Source organism: Ochotona princeps, chromosome 30 (genome assembly GCF_030435755.1).
Source record: "Ochotona princeps isolate mOchPri1 chromosome 30, mOchPri1.hap1, whole genome shotgun sequence".
NCBI classification, from domain to species: Eukaryota; Metazoa; Chordata; class Mammalia; order Lagomorpha; family Ochotonidae; genus Ochotona; species Ochotona princeps.
In genome coordinates, this window is record NC_080861.1 from 6,459,289 (window position 1) to 6,474,324 (window position 15,036).

The 15,036-nt window shown below is 50.1% G+C and overlaps 1 protein-coding gene across 1 annotated transcript in view; it reads right to left on the bottom strand.

Moving 5' to 3' along the window:
* Positions 1-15,036, bottom strand: part of RFTN1 (raftlin, lipid raft linker 1) — a 173,319-nt gene that overhangs the window by 32,713 nt on the left and 125,570 nt on the right. The window contains exon 7 of the mRNA XM_004588381.2: positions 2,951-3,069. Within this exon, the coding sequence (XP_004588438.2) occupies positions 2,951-3,069 (119 nt within the window). The remainder of the gene's footprint in view (positions 1-2,950; positions 3,070-15,036) is intronic.

Sequence of the window (15,036 nt, forward strand, 5' to 3'; positions counted from 1 at the left end):
AGGGTGCAGGGAAAACTGAAGAGCAGAACAAAGCCACCCTCCACTGGCACTGGAGGCAGCGCCAATGAAGACAACCTGTTTCTAACCACACAGCAGCTACACCTCCAGCGCATAATGTTGGGAACGCACGTGGTAAGTACTTCCAACTGGCGCCCGAGGTGGAGTGTGGGGTTGGGGACAGTCCTAATGCCTCACGTTTGCAAATTTCCATGGTGTAAACACCTCCACCCCAGCCAGTCTCAATGGCTAACATGATGTGGCTGAGAGTGGAGCTGAGAGCAGACACGGAGTTGGCTTTGAGAGCTGGTGCCAATTCTGGTCTTTAAGATTCAGTTTTATGGACCCAGTGCGGTAGCCTAGTGGCTAAATTCCTCACCTAAAATGTGCCAGGATCACATATGGGTACCAGTTCTAATCCCGGTGGCCCTGCTTCTCATCCAGCTCCCTGCTTGTGGCCTGGAAAAGCAGTTGATGACGGCCGCAAACCCTGGGACCCTGCACCCACGTGGGAGATCCAGAGGAGGCTCCTGGCTCCTGGCTTTGGATGGGCTCGGCTTTGGAATGGCTCAGCTTCAGCCATTGTGGCCACTTGGAGAGTGAATCAGTAGATGGAAATCTTCCTCTCTGTCTCTCCCTCTCTCTATATATATATCTGACTTTCCGACAAAAATAAAAAATAATCTTAAAAAAAAAAGATCCAGTTTTATTCCCAAGGGTTCCTGGGAAAAGCAAAGGCAGCACTGAGGGGATGGGGGAGGGGAGGGAGGAAGACTGACTCCATCAAAGAGAGGAAGGGTCAACAACAAGGAGTGAAGAGGAGAGAAAGACCAGACGGCCGATACAGGCAGGAAGGGTGGCCAACTGGACGGAAGGAATGGAAGCCAATCTGTAGTTTTTCAACAAATCCCAGTCTTTCCCGATCTAACTTCTTCTTTTTTTTTTTTTTTAAGATTTATTTTTATTACAAAGTCAGATATACAGAGAGGAGGAGAGACAGAGAGGAAGATCTTCCATCCGATGATTCATTCCCCAAGTGAGCCGCAACGGGCCGGTGCGTGCCGATCCGATGCCGGGAACCAGGAGCCTCCTCCAGGTCTCCCACGCGGGTGCAGGGTCCCAAAGCTTTGGGCCGTCCTCGACTGCTTTCCCAGGCCACAAGCAGGGAGCTGGATGGGAAGTGGAGCAGCCGGGATTAGAACCGGCGCCCATATGGGATCCCGGGGCGTTCAAGGCGAGGACTTTAGCCGCCAGGCCACGCCGCCAGGCCCCCCAATCTAACTTCTTACGCCATACAAACGATCCTGTTTTAAGTGAAAAAAAGACAGTAATGCCTCCACCTTCATTTGTAACGTTCTCTCCTTCCCATCCAGCTGGATCTGATCTTGGATGATTCCACTTAATTGTTTTTCAACTTTATTCAAGATTTATTCACTTGAAAAGCAAGACTTAAAGAAAAAGGAACAGACAGGTACTTCTGTCTATGGGTTCACTCTCCAATGGCCACGGTGGTCAAGGCTGGGCCAGACAGCAAAGCCAAGAGCTTCTTCTAGGTCTCCCACATGGGTGCACGTGGGTTCCACGTGGGAAAAACTGGAGCCAGGTCTTCATCTAGCTCCATACCTCACTCACTGCAGGTGCCCCCGGGCTTCTGGCCCTGGATGCTGGTAGCTCGCAGTGCCTGTGTCTGAGGAGCATAGTGGCCATCACAGCATCAAGCAGTCATCTGCCATCCTTGCTTGGCTGCAGGCAGGCCCTTGGTACCTCTGAGGACACTACTTACGCGGCCAGGAGCCACTGTGGGCTTCGAGGTAAGCAAGAGCATCCTGGGGAATTGGGGATGGGGCACCACCCAGCAACCAGGCAAGGGACTTGCCTTCAGGCACAAGGATGTGGAGAACACCAGTTGTCTAGGGTGGGGGATGGGGGTGTCTTGACACTCCATGCCCCTCCTTTAGGGTCCCATCTGCCTCCCTCTTCCTGTGGAGTGGAGACCCCAGTGTGGCAGGGACCCTCTGAGCAATGCTGTGTTCATCCTAGGCACTCAGATATTGATCAGAGGAGGTGGTCGGCCTAGGGGTTAAGATGCTCATGTCCTACACCAGAATACTGGAGTTCTGTATGCCCAGTCCTAGTCCCGGAGGAGTTGTGGCATTTGGGGAGTGAACCAGCAAATGGAAACAGTCTCTCTCTTTCTCTCTCTGTGTGTCTCCAATTTTTAAAATTTACTAAAAATTTACAAAGACATCAGTCCTCTCTTTCCACACAGCATCGCACTTAGTCCCTTAGATGTCTGGGATGTGTGAGAATCTAGCCTGAAACGCCCATGCTCCCACAGTTACAGAAACACCCCAAAAGGTAAGCATCATCAACCTGCCAAGGAAATCGGCACCTCCCAAGTCCCAAGAAAGTGTGGTTTGAGGAATTCCTCTGCTCAAGGCAGGCTGGCAGCCTCATGAGTCAACGTGTCTCAAACACGCCCTTTTTGGTCTGAGGACCACAGCGCCGTGTGCCTCAGTTTCCTCATCTGTCAAACAGAGGCAGCCAGAGTCCGAAGCCCCTGCCTCATCGTGGTGACCAAGTGCCTAAGTGTATACACTTCTAAGGAAGCTGTCAGAGGGAACTGCAGGTTCCGGCTCCAGTAACACCGTGAATCCATTCTGGGAGGCCACCAACCGTGTGTTTGTTTCATTTATGTCCCCCATCAGTGACCCAACACATGAAATGTGCTTTTCTTGTAGAAAGGGACAATTGGGGTCCATCCCTGCCCACCCCCTGGGAGATGGGAGAGGAGGGACAAGGAAGAACGAGGGAGTCCCGGTGGGGTTTGCCCAGGTCAGCTTCTTTCAGCAAACGGCCACAGCCGACCACCTGTCCCACAGGCAAACAGAGTCTGCAGACGAGACAATCAGTGTCCAAACAAAAGCAGCGCGGCTGCCAAGCCCACACTTACTTCCAGGACAGTCCATTGTTCGACAACAATAGCGTCGTAGCCCTGGATGGTTCTGCTGTCTTCCGAAGAAACAGCTTCAAAGATGAATACTCCATCTGTCAGGCCGCTGGGCGAGGAGTCTGCGGAGAAAGCGCAGGGCGGGGAGGGGCTCGGTGAGCGGGCTGCGGCTGGGGCCTCAAAGCAGTGCCCGCTCGTGCTGCATTCATTACTAATCCCAATCAGAACATCTTTTGAGCATGTTAATTAAAGGAGGCACACACACACACAGACACTGCGTTGAGCCCCATCAGAATGAATGAGCCTAATTTACCTCGCAGTTTTGAATAATATCCTTGATTTTATGAGCCCAAATTTCATTGTTAGCAATCACCATTTGATTTCACGCGTTCACCTTCCTTTTCACGCTCCAGCGTCAGGATACACTGGGAGAGAACTTCTCCAGGGATTTTTTAGACACTGTTTTCAGAAGAAAACTATATTTAGATGAGGTTTATTTTTTAGTATTATTTTTTATTTTGTTTTTGAAAGGGAGGCTGGATCTCACAGATTTGGGCTCCTCAGAAGCACTCTAGTCACGTGGATTCTTAAGGACTGGCCGGACCGAGGCTGTTGTGTGCACAGTGTTTATTGATTTTAATAAAAATACTTATTTATGTGAAAGGCAGTTTTGTAGAGGAAGAAGGAGAAACAGAGACACAGAGATCTTGCATCTGCTAGTCCACTGCCACGATGGCTGCAATGGCTGGAGCTGAGCCAATCCAAAACAGGAGCCAGAAGCTTCTTTTGGGTCTCCCATGTGGGTGCAGGAGTCTGAGGACTTGAGCCAACCTTCATTGCTTTCCTAGGCCATAGGCAGGAATCTGGATCAGAAGTGGAGCAGCCCATATGGGATGCTGGCACTGCAGGCAGCGCCTTAATCTACTATTCCACAGCACTAGCCCCACAGACAACATTTAAGATAGCATATGTTAGAGGTAGAATGGGGTCGGGGGTGGAGACTTTTCCCAAGCGATATAACCCCAGTAATACTGAGGCATTTTCCTAGCCAATGCCGATCCATTGGGTTCTGGGTGAGTTGTTACCTTTCTACCGCTGGACATGAAGCACTTACCATGATTCCACAACAGCCTTAGGAAAGGAGGGTATAACGAGAAACACAGGGTGCTTGCCCCTGCAGAAGACACACATACAGGGAGCCAGACGCCTGTCGCCCTTGTTTGGCTCCTGACAAATGCCAGGGATTCATTCAGAGAAACGATTGTGGGACAAAGGGCTGGCTTGGGTGCCAGTGGCTTAGATCCCAGCTCAATCACGCCAGGTGACGTGCCCTTTCCTGGGGCTTCATCTCTTCCTCTGTGAAATGGATCTGTGGGCAGATGAGCCCTGCAGGCCCCTAGATTCTATCACAGGAACACTACCCAAGTTCACTGCCAGGGATTCAGCTGTGCCCTCCTCCAAAGCAAATGACGGAACCCTCACTCCCGCCCCCAAGTGAGTGGATCTGGAAATGATCTCTTAGTGTTACATGAGGTGGTCCTGGGGAGGGGGTCTCATCCAGTGGCACTGATGTTCTTAAGAAAGAGAAAGAACTAAGCAGAGCCCCATCTGGCTCTCTCACCAGTGGGTGCAACGAACAAAGAGGCAGTGAGCACCCTGCACGCCAGCCAAGAGCCCTCACTGGAAGCCGATCCGGTCGGCAATCCTGGCAGTGGCTGTCCGGCCTTCAGACCAAGAAGAGACAACTGCGTGTGGTGCAAACCACCCGGCCACTGGTGCTTTGTTACAGACACCCTGGCAGGCCAAGACAAGCAAAGCGTATGTCAACAGTCAGCTTTCTCAAAAGCTCACTTACTTAGCAGGACAAATCCATAATGACGGGACATGCCAGCCACCCAGGGAGAGAGCAGGAGCAACAGCATCACAAGCCCTCTGAATCACACAGGGTTCCTGGAACTGCCAGCGTTTTCCAGAAGTCACAGAGAAAAAGTCTGACCAACGCGAATGCACAACCATCTCTCACTTCTGTCCTCTACCAGGGCTAGGAAACAGAATGAAGAGGCTATGGGTGCAACCCAAGTTCTTGTTGCCATAACAGCAAAAACCAAGGCAGAGGCGAAGGGTAGTACTCCTTCTATACAAAAAGCTTTTACAAATCAATAGTTTAAAATACTCAAAAACCACTCGAAATGGGCAAAGAATATACACCAGCCATTAATTCCCTCTCTCCCATGGTTCCAATAAATCTGAAACCAAACACATTTTTCAATGTCTTTGTTGTTTATCACACGGGCAGATGTCAAAGGGACAATGCTCACTGGTAATGGTTCAGGGATTTAGGCAAGTTTCCAGTGAGAGACAGAATTCTGAGTGTGCGATTTTCCCAGAGAGTAACTCAGCAATGCTTCGAGAGTCTGGAACCACAGAGTGCAGAAGCCCTACCCCTTTTGGTCAACAGGCCCAGTGCCAAGCGCCAAAACCACTGAACACCCACGTACGGAGTTCCTTACAACATCCCTACACATCTCTAACACTTCTGTGGACAATCCCTTGGTCCACTGGGACATGATGCCATAGCTGGGACACCGACATCCCACAGTGGAGAGACAATTCTTCTAATTTCTGATCCAGCACCCTGCTTATGTGCCTGGGAACACAGCAGAAGATGGCCCAAGTACCTGGACCCCTGCCAATCAGCCATAGATGGGACCAGGGTGGAGCTGGTGGCTCTTGGTGTCAATTCAAGGCATCAGCAGCCTTGGCGGTTACAACCATTTGGGGGGGTGAACCAGCAGTTGGAAGGTCTGTCTCTCTGACTCACTCTCTGTTTTTCAAATAAATCTTAAAAACAAACAAAACAGTCTTTAACTGTCTTTATGGCTCACATTTTGGCACACTAGATTAAGCTTGAACCTGTAGTACCAGCATCCCATTTGGCCATTGGTTTGAGTCCCTGCTGCTCTACTTCTGATCCAGCTTCCTGTTAATGTGCCTGGGAAAGAAGTAGCAAATGATTTAAGCCCTTAGCCACCTGCACCCATGTGGGAGACTGCTTCATTTCTTGTCCTCAGCGTCTGCTACCCAGCATCTCCAGGAATCCTTCACACAGGTGGCCTGGGAGAGCAGAGCTGCCCCTCCGCTGGGGTCTGGATGAGCAGACTACAGCATACTCATGTACCAGCTCACATTTCCACCACTGAACACAGCTTCCCCAAGGCCTGGCCTGGGCATGCTCATGACCAGGAGACACTCACGACTCCCTCCAGAGGTTACGGACACAGCACGCACCTGCTCCAGATGACCACAGATAGATTACAGTCATCCACTGTGTCTGCAGTTTCCACATTTGTGACCTCTACCAACCTCACACTGTAAACACACACACACACACACACACACACACACAATCTCCCCTGTGCTGCACATGCTCAGACCTTCTTCCTTATCACTATTGCCTTAACAAGATGACAACTATTCACATAGCTTCGGGTCAGCACTGTGACATTACAGTTCAGCCACCACCTGTAGCACCAGCACCACATATGGGCACCAGTTGCAGTCCTGTCTGTCTACTTCTAATCCAGTTCCCAGCTATGCAGCTAGGAAAGCAGCAGAAGATGGCTCAAATCTTTGGATTCCTGCACCCATATGGGGTGGGGGACGATCCAGTAGAAAGCTCCTGGCTCCTGGCTTTGACCTGGCATGGCCCCAGCCACGCAGGCGTTTGGGGAGCAAAGCAGCAGATGCAAGAGCTTCCAATTTCTCCCTTTCTGGCATTCTGCTTTGCAAACAAATAAAATATTTTTTTTTAAAAAATCGCAAAGCTTTTACAATATTTGGTACTACAACTCATTTTGAGATGGATTAAAGCCTACAGGAGGACCATGCCGGGTGCATGCAAAACAACACCATTTCTTTAAGGAATCTGAATATCTGAGTATATGAGGATTTGGGTAGCCATGGAAGAGGGGTCAGTGGGCCTCAGACCCCAAGAGAAGACTGGATATGCAGTTCCCAAAGCCCCCTACCTTCAAATGTCCTCAGTGGAAAACCTCAAGTCCTTCCAAAGTGTCTGCCTGGAGCTCTGAGTACTCAGGCGCCTAACATGACATAAATTACCAATAGCAAAGGCCAGTAGGAGTGGTAACACCCAAGAGAGACCTGCAGTGCACCTGCACTCTCTCTGCAGTGCCTATCTGGCTTCCCCTCCCACCTTCCCACGTCACAGGGACGGGAAGAGGCAGTCTGAGTGACAGCCAGGCTTGGGTGGGCAGGAGATAGGAAGACACTGAGGTGCTCCTTCCCTGTCCACCTCACTCAGCCTTCCAGCCTCCCGGTGTGCTGCCCTGCTGCTCTGAGTCCAGGGTGCTGATTTCCCTACTTAACTAACAAGCAGGTGCCGAGCGGCTGTCAGGACGTGCTCATGTGTAACAGTGGAAAGCCAATGACCCGGAGCGAGCAGATGGCTGTACGCTGACAGTGTTTTGACGGTCTCATCCCCGCCTGGTCTCCATACTCCCCTTCATGCCTGGGCCCCACTGCAGCACGCACTGCACCCAGTTGAGTATAAACAGGGTCATCTCAGAATAAAGGCGGCCGAAGCAGAAAGGTTAAACCACCCTCTCTCTATGGAAAACATTCCATTATCACCGCATTGTTTATTAAAGTAAAGATGCTTCCCTACTGTGCACAGAAAGCTATTTGCCCTGGCGTTTGTATAAATATTTGATGCCGGTCTTTTGGCAAAAGGCCACCTTACCCGCCCGAGCTTATGATTTACAAGAAGGATGTGCGAGAAGGGCGACTGGCTGTACCCTATGCAGAGGTAAATCCGATGGGACCTCAGCTCTTATCCCAAAGCCTTGAAGCCTCTACACTCCGTCCAGGCGGCTCAGCTTTGGGCCCAGTCCCCCGGGGGCTGCTCTTCTCCCGGGACAAGCAGGACAAATGGCCAGGGCACCTAGTCTGCTTCCGCAGGATTAAAGACACATGCTATTTCTCCTCTGAACCAACTGCTTTGGAATCAGTCATCCACGCAAGGGTGTGGTGGTGACAGCAGCAGAGCTCGCCTTGGACTTTCTGGAAGCCCCTTCTCCACCTCCCTCTCCCCCAGAGACTGCACGCTGCTCCACCTCGGTTCGACCATGGTGCATTGTGGTCACACATCATCAGTGCTCATGCCATCCCGGGCAGTGGTGCCACAGGCCACTTCCCTGTGAGACTGAGCTAATCTGCTTCATGAACCCAAGTGAGCACAGCTGCCCTGGGTCAGCCTGCACCTTCCTGCATTCTCAAGTTGTTGCGTTGAATCATCTAGACATGATGTTACTATTCTTTAGACTGAGCGAGGGTTAGTCAGCCTGTTTCGGTTCCATTTAGACAACTAGATGGGGAAGAAACACTGGGATTTGGTGTTAGCTGGATGCAAGGCCATTACTCTGCTAGACCCAGATCACCTTCTCTTTCCCCTCCAGTCCCCTCCTTCTCCAAACTCCTCAAGAGTCAACGTTCCTTACTGCGTGAGGAAACAGAAGCTATACGAACTATCAGGACTCCTGAAAAAATGCAAGGACCAAACAAGATCTGAAACGCAGCTGCTCTGATGCCAAAGCCTTTGTTCCTTCAACAAGCACCAAACACTCTCCGGGCTGCACCAGCCAGCTGCTGTCCCAAGAGCCAGCGCAAAGGATGTGACAAGCAGTCTCTCCACCTGCTGACCACTGTGCCACACTCCCTCTGCCTTGGCGAGGTGTCGGTGGGGGTCACAGGGAGATGGCATCAGGACTTGGTAAGGGAGAAATCTGTGCAGATGTCATGATTTTCTCCATGGGATAAAACAAAACAAAACAAAAGCTTACTGACAAGCACGTCAACACACTGTGTAGACGGACAACACAATACAGACTGTCTACAGGAAGAAAAAAAATGGATTTGACGTAACATCTGAAATGTGACTGGATCGCACAGCAGAGAGTGAAGGGAGCCCAACACAACATGCTCCACTCAAGGCCAGCAGTGGCGTTTCAAGTCGGCTCTGTGGTTACCTGTGGGGTCAGGGAGGGCGAGGAGCATCAGGGCTCCTGTTCCTGACTTCAGAGCGCACCTGGGAACATCTCTGAGTCATTCTCCCAGTCTAGATCAGTGCCTCTGAGTGCTCCAGGGCAAGAGAAAGCTACTTAGACACATGCGATGCCCACAGGAGCCAATATCTTTTAACAGCAGGTGTATAATCTACTGTCCGGTTATTAAAGGGCTTTTTTGTTTGTTGTTTTAAGAGCTGTATTTATTTATTTATTTGAAAGGTAGTTACAGAGAGAGATACAGAGCTTCCATATGCTTGTCCACTTCCCAAATGGCCACTATGGTCAGGACTAGGAGCCTGGAACCCCAGCCAATCTCTCACATGGCTAGCAAGGGCACAAGCACTTGGGCCATCTTCCTCTGCTTTCTCAGGCACACTAACAGGGAGCTGGATTGAAAGTGGAGCAGTCAGGACTTAAACAGGCACACATGTAGGATGCCAGCATCACAGACAATCATTCAACGTGCTATACCACAAAATCAGCCCTATGGGGTTTCTTTGAAATAGAAGCCATGGCTGTGACTACCAGGCCAAACCTTCCTGGAGGCAGGCTGTGTCCCAAGGGAGTGGCTATGACAGAGACACCTGCATCTACAGCAGCCTGCCCTGACAGCTGCAGCATGGACAACGCACCAGGCCCTGGCATGCACTCTGACCACACACGCGTGGTGCATCAAGGCCTCAGAACACAGGACACAGACACCCCCAAGACATGAGCCCACAGACCCAACAGGCAGGCCCTCTGCACGACAGGAGGCTCACCTGCTTGTACAGGCAGAGAAAGAGGTGTGAGGGCACAGTGGCCACTCCCTTCCCTCTGGCAGTGCCAGAGGCTGGGCTGGATTCTGGCTTGGACCATGAGCTGCAAAAGATGCTACTAAAACCCACAGGAGAACTGCCAGGGCAGGAGAGGGCAAGGGCAGGGCAGGAACAGGGTAAGGGGAGCACCCAGGCAGGGATGGGATGAGGGCCAGAGGACAGGGTAGGACAAAGTGTGTATGGATGACAGTAGAGCGAGCAGGCATCCAGCAAGGGGGAGGGTAAGGGCAACATTACAGGAGGGCAGGGCCAGCAAGGACCTGAGCAGGGCAAGGAGACATGGTGGCAGCTGCGGCTCTGGATTCACAGATACAAGAACACCCTGAACAGAAGCCTGCTTCCCTCCCGGCAGTTTTCAAACACTGGACCCTTGGTGCCACCTCGGCTCCCTGGTTCCTCACTAGCAGCCAACTCAGCATTCTGGGATGCATGTGTTCCGGCCTTGGTCATACTGAATGGAGCACTGGCGGGCCTGTTTGCTCTGCTGTATGGTCCCTGGACTAAGTCCAGCCACCCCACTGGTGGTATGGCCTTATACCTTCTGTCTCCCAGCCCCAGGGATCCAGGGACCCCAAGCTCCTATCCCCAAGAGGGCCATCTGCTCTCCCTTCCCATTCTCCTTCATCCCATTTATTAGCAAGTCACCTTGACAACAACACATAATGACCCTGTGCATCAGTTTCCACAGTAGTAACACAGGCATCCCAACAGCCCCAAGGTTCCCATGGTTCCCATTGTTCCCATGGCCATGCACCTCTCCCATCAGGGCCTTAACCCTGCAGGGTCCCAGGGCAGGGCCATCCCCAGACGGAGATACCTGCTAGCTGCAAGGCATAATGACATACCCAGAGAGAGGACCCTGGAACACCACCAGCAGGAATCCAGACCTGAGGACTGTCTGGGTCCTCACAGGAGCTGGAGTCTTTCGAGGGTTGTTGGGGCTGAAACATCATCTTGTTTATGGGGCAAAGTTCATGTGAGCTTGAGCAGTCCACAGAGAAGATGCTGGAGCAAAGCATCGGGCCTGGTCCCTTCCCAGATGCCAAACAGCTGGAAGACCTGCTTCCAGCTCGGCCAGCCTCACCTGTATGGATAACTGGTACTGTCTAGGTTCCCTTGATCATGACTAGCCACCCTCAGTACAGAGCACCTAATTCATACACACCTCGCATTCCTGCTCCATGGAAACCTTGGGCACTTTCACAGCAGAAAAACCTCAAGCAACTAGCACTGACTGCTGACACTGCTCAAAATTGGAGCAAGGGGAAGGGTTGTGGGGTTGGGGCAGCAAGGACCTCAACGTGGTGGCTCAACGCATCAATCATCCACTCTGTGGCATTGCTATCACAAATGGGTGCTGGATCATGTCCTGGCAGCTCCACTTCCCATTCAATTCCCTGCTTGTGGCCTGGAAAGGAAGCAGAGGATAGACCAAAGCCTTGGGACCCTGCACCTTAATGACACACCAAGAAGTTCATGGCTCCTGGCTGCAGACTAGCCTAGATTTGGTTGTTGTGGCCATTTGGGGAGAGAACCAGTGGGTGGAGGATCTTTCTCTATTTCTCCTTCTCTCTGCAAATCTCCCTTTCAAATAAAAATAATTAAATCTTAAAGAAAAACCACTGGAGTAAGGGGCCAACATTTGGCGCAGCCAGTTAAGCTCCATATTGGAATACTGAGCTTCCAGTCCCAGCTCTGCTCTCTGTTTTAACTTTCTGCTAATACACACGATGTGAGGCAGCAAATGACAGCTCAAGTCCTCGGTCTCTTCACCCACATGGGAGACCTGGTCCATCCAGGGCTCCTGGCTTCACCCAGTCCCAGCCCAGCTGTTGTGGGCACTTGGAGGAGTGGACCAGAGGTTGGGACATCTTTCTCTCTGCCTTTTGAGTAAAATATAAATTTGGGAATACAGTAAAAGCAGAATGGGTTTCAGTGACTTTTCAGCATGATAGTGCTGCAGGCCTCTGGCAGTCAAAGCACGCAGCTACAGGAGAGCTCAAGACGCAGCTGCCCACGGGAAGTCACTGGCTGGGTGCAGGTTCCACGGCCGCACCTGCCAGGAGAGATTTTACATTCTGTCTTCAAGACTAGATTTAACGCAGCTAAAGCCAAGGCAGGATATAGCAGCATTTCAAACACTCAAGTCAAACCCGAGGGAAAGAACAGGATAAATTACACGCGTTTTTGGACTCAAGGTTGGATGAGGGGTGGGGATTTAGAGGAGAGTATAGGACGTTAACTCAGCTTGAGTTGCCAAAACCACACAGTTAGAAACACGTAAATGGCCTTAAGAACTTCAAGGTGCTCTCTCCTGGGGTTCAGACACGCTCAGGCAGTGCAGTAAAAGAAGCAATTTCTTATTTTACACCCCAATTCCTCTGATGTTGGGGAGGGATACTGCCAAGGGGTACCCACACAGCTTACACACAGCCAAGGGGTACCCATACAGCACCTGTAGGATGTGAGTATATGGGCAGGTGTCATGTGCAGTTAGAAATGCCACTTAGGATACCCACATCCCATTTCACAGTGCCATCCCTCAAGTTCCAGCCCTGCCTCCCATTCTGGTTTCCTGCTAATGGACACTCCAGGAGGCAGCAGGTGGTGGCGCAAGCAGCTTGTTCCCCACCACCCACATGGAAAGCTGGATTGAATTTGCAGTCCCTGGCTTCAGCCTGGCCCAGTCCCTGTCACCAGTGCATGGGGGCTCCCTCTCTCTGTCTCACTCAAATCTATAAGTAGCACTGTCAGCCCCAACATATCCAAAAGTTACACCTCTACAACTTCAACCAATGTCAGACTGAAAAATTTTTCAACAAATAACAGAACTCCAGAAAGTTCTAAAAGACAAAGAACTGTGCTATTAGGCCTATTATGGGTACATCTGTACTGAACATCAGACTTTTTCTCATAATTCTCTAAACAATACAGCAAAACAACTATTCCCATAGCTTTATATTGTAATATGCCTTATAGGAAACCTGGAGGTAATTTAACTTATGTGCATAGGTTACATATGCCAGTGCACACAAAGTCTGGCACAACATGCAGGGGGTCCTGGACCAAACCCCTGTGAATACCAAGGAATAACTGAGTATCTATATACTTGTATGGCATCACTTCACTATTAAACACCTGTTCAACTAACCATCTTCACTGCTAAACACTTAGAAAGCTGAACATCTGCACAGTTAACTATCTATTCAACCAAGTATCCATACTACTAATTGCTCACAAAATGAATCCCCTGCCAAACTAACCATCTTCACTGCTAACCACCTTCACTGTTAACCACCTATACAACTTACCATCTATACTAACCATCTTTACTATTAACCATCTTCACTGCTAACTTCCTGTACAGTTAACCATCTTCATTATTAGCCATCTGTCCTACAATTTGCCGTATCAACCATTTGCACCACTAACAACCTGTACAACTACCTATCTGCACAACTTGCCCACCAGTTGCCCAGAGAAAATGCAAAACTGTCCCAGCAACAGAGAACCTTTGTGGGCATCAAGAGGTGGCAGGAGTCAGGTGATGGGTTGTTCCTGCAGAAGAGCGGCAAAGGGGCTCACTCACTTCCACTAACACCTGCGAATGAGGACCGTCACCACCTGTCCCAAGTGCTGGTGCTTGGTGGAGCCCATCACAACAGACCACGACAAGCCCTGGCTTTTAGGGCCCTGGGCGGGCATCCATGGAGGGCTTTCTGTGGAGATCCTGGCTGAAAAGAGGTGGCACCTCATCAGCTGTAGTGATGAAAAGCACATCTTAGAACAGCAGTGTCCAATACATCAACCACATACAAGGAATTCTCCACAGGTTTATGCGGCCAGCACTAGGGCATAGTAGGCTTGTGGCACCAGCATCCCATAGGGACCCTGGTTCTAGTCGCAGCTGCTTCACTTCCAATCAGGCTTCCTGTTAATGTGCCTGTAAAAGAAGTGGAAATCAGTCCAAGGTCTTGGGCCTTTGCACCTATGTGGGAGGCCCCAAGGTAGGTTCTGGCTCCCAGATACAGATTGTGGCCATTTGCGGATGAACTAACTGATGAAATATCTCTCTGTGTGTCTCTCCTTTTCTCTCTCTGTAATTTCTTGAAGTAAAAGAAATACATCTCATTCTTTTTTAAGGTTTATGGAAAACATATAGTATTAAAAAACTGCACAGGTTTCAGCACTCTTTGCATCAAAATAAAATTTTCATTCTATTTTTCCACCAACTTTTTTTGGGTGAAGTATCCTCACATAAGTAAATTTCAATGAGATTTAAATAAACCTTAAAATCAGTTTTGGACCCAGTGCAGTAGTCTAGTAGCTGAAATTCTCACTTTGCGCCAGGATCCCATACGGGCGCCGGTTCATGTCCCAGTTGCTCTATTTCCCTTCCCTTCCAGCCTGCTTGTGGCCTGGGAAAGCAGTTGAAGACAGTCCAAAGCCTTGGGACCCGACACCTGCTTGAGAGGCCTAGAAGAAGCTCTGGTTCCTGGCTTAGGATTGGTTCAGCTCCAGCCGTTGCAGCCACTTAGGGAGTGAACCAGCGGATGGAAGATCTATCTCTCCTTTGCTTTATAAATTCACCTTTCCGATAAAAATTAATAAATCTTTTTTAAAAATCAGTTGCACATTTCAAGCAGCTAGTTTTCACGTATTGGACAGTTCCAAGATGGAACATTTCCATCATCTCAGAAAGTCCTATCCGGCAGTATATTTACTGTACCTTTAGCCTGGATGAGCCAATTGCCTTTCTCTTGTCCAGTCACCACGTGTTCACATGAGATATTGATATTTAGATACTAATAAGGGTCTTGCAATCCAAAATGGAAACCTGCCTATGATGCGTGACATTACATGGCTTCCGATGGCAGAAAACCCAGACATTCATAATGAAGACTGATGTCTCCATTCTGAGCATGCTCGCTGGCATTTCGAGAATTGCAAATAACGTAGAACCTAACCTCCACTCCTGACTTTGCTAATTCTTAGGAGAAAATGACTTAACAACACACACACACACACACACACACGGGGTTGCCAATGCCTCCTGCCAGATCTCGCTGAAAATGGCAAATGGTGACGTTACATTCTGCTGACTTGGGAATCCTGCTGACTGGCAGCCCTAAGGACCCGCACATGTTGGCATGAACCCTTTCCCCCAGAGTGCCTCTCACTTCAGATG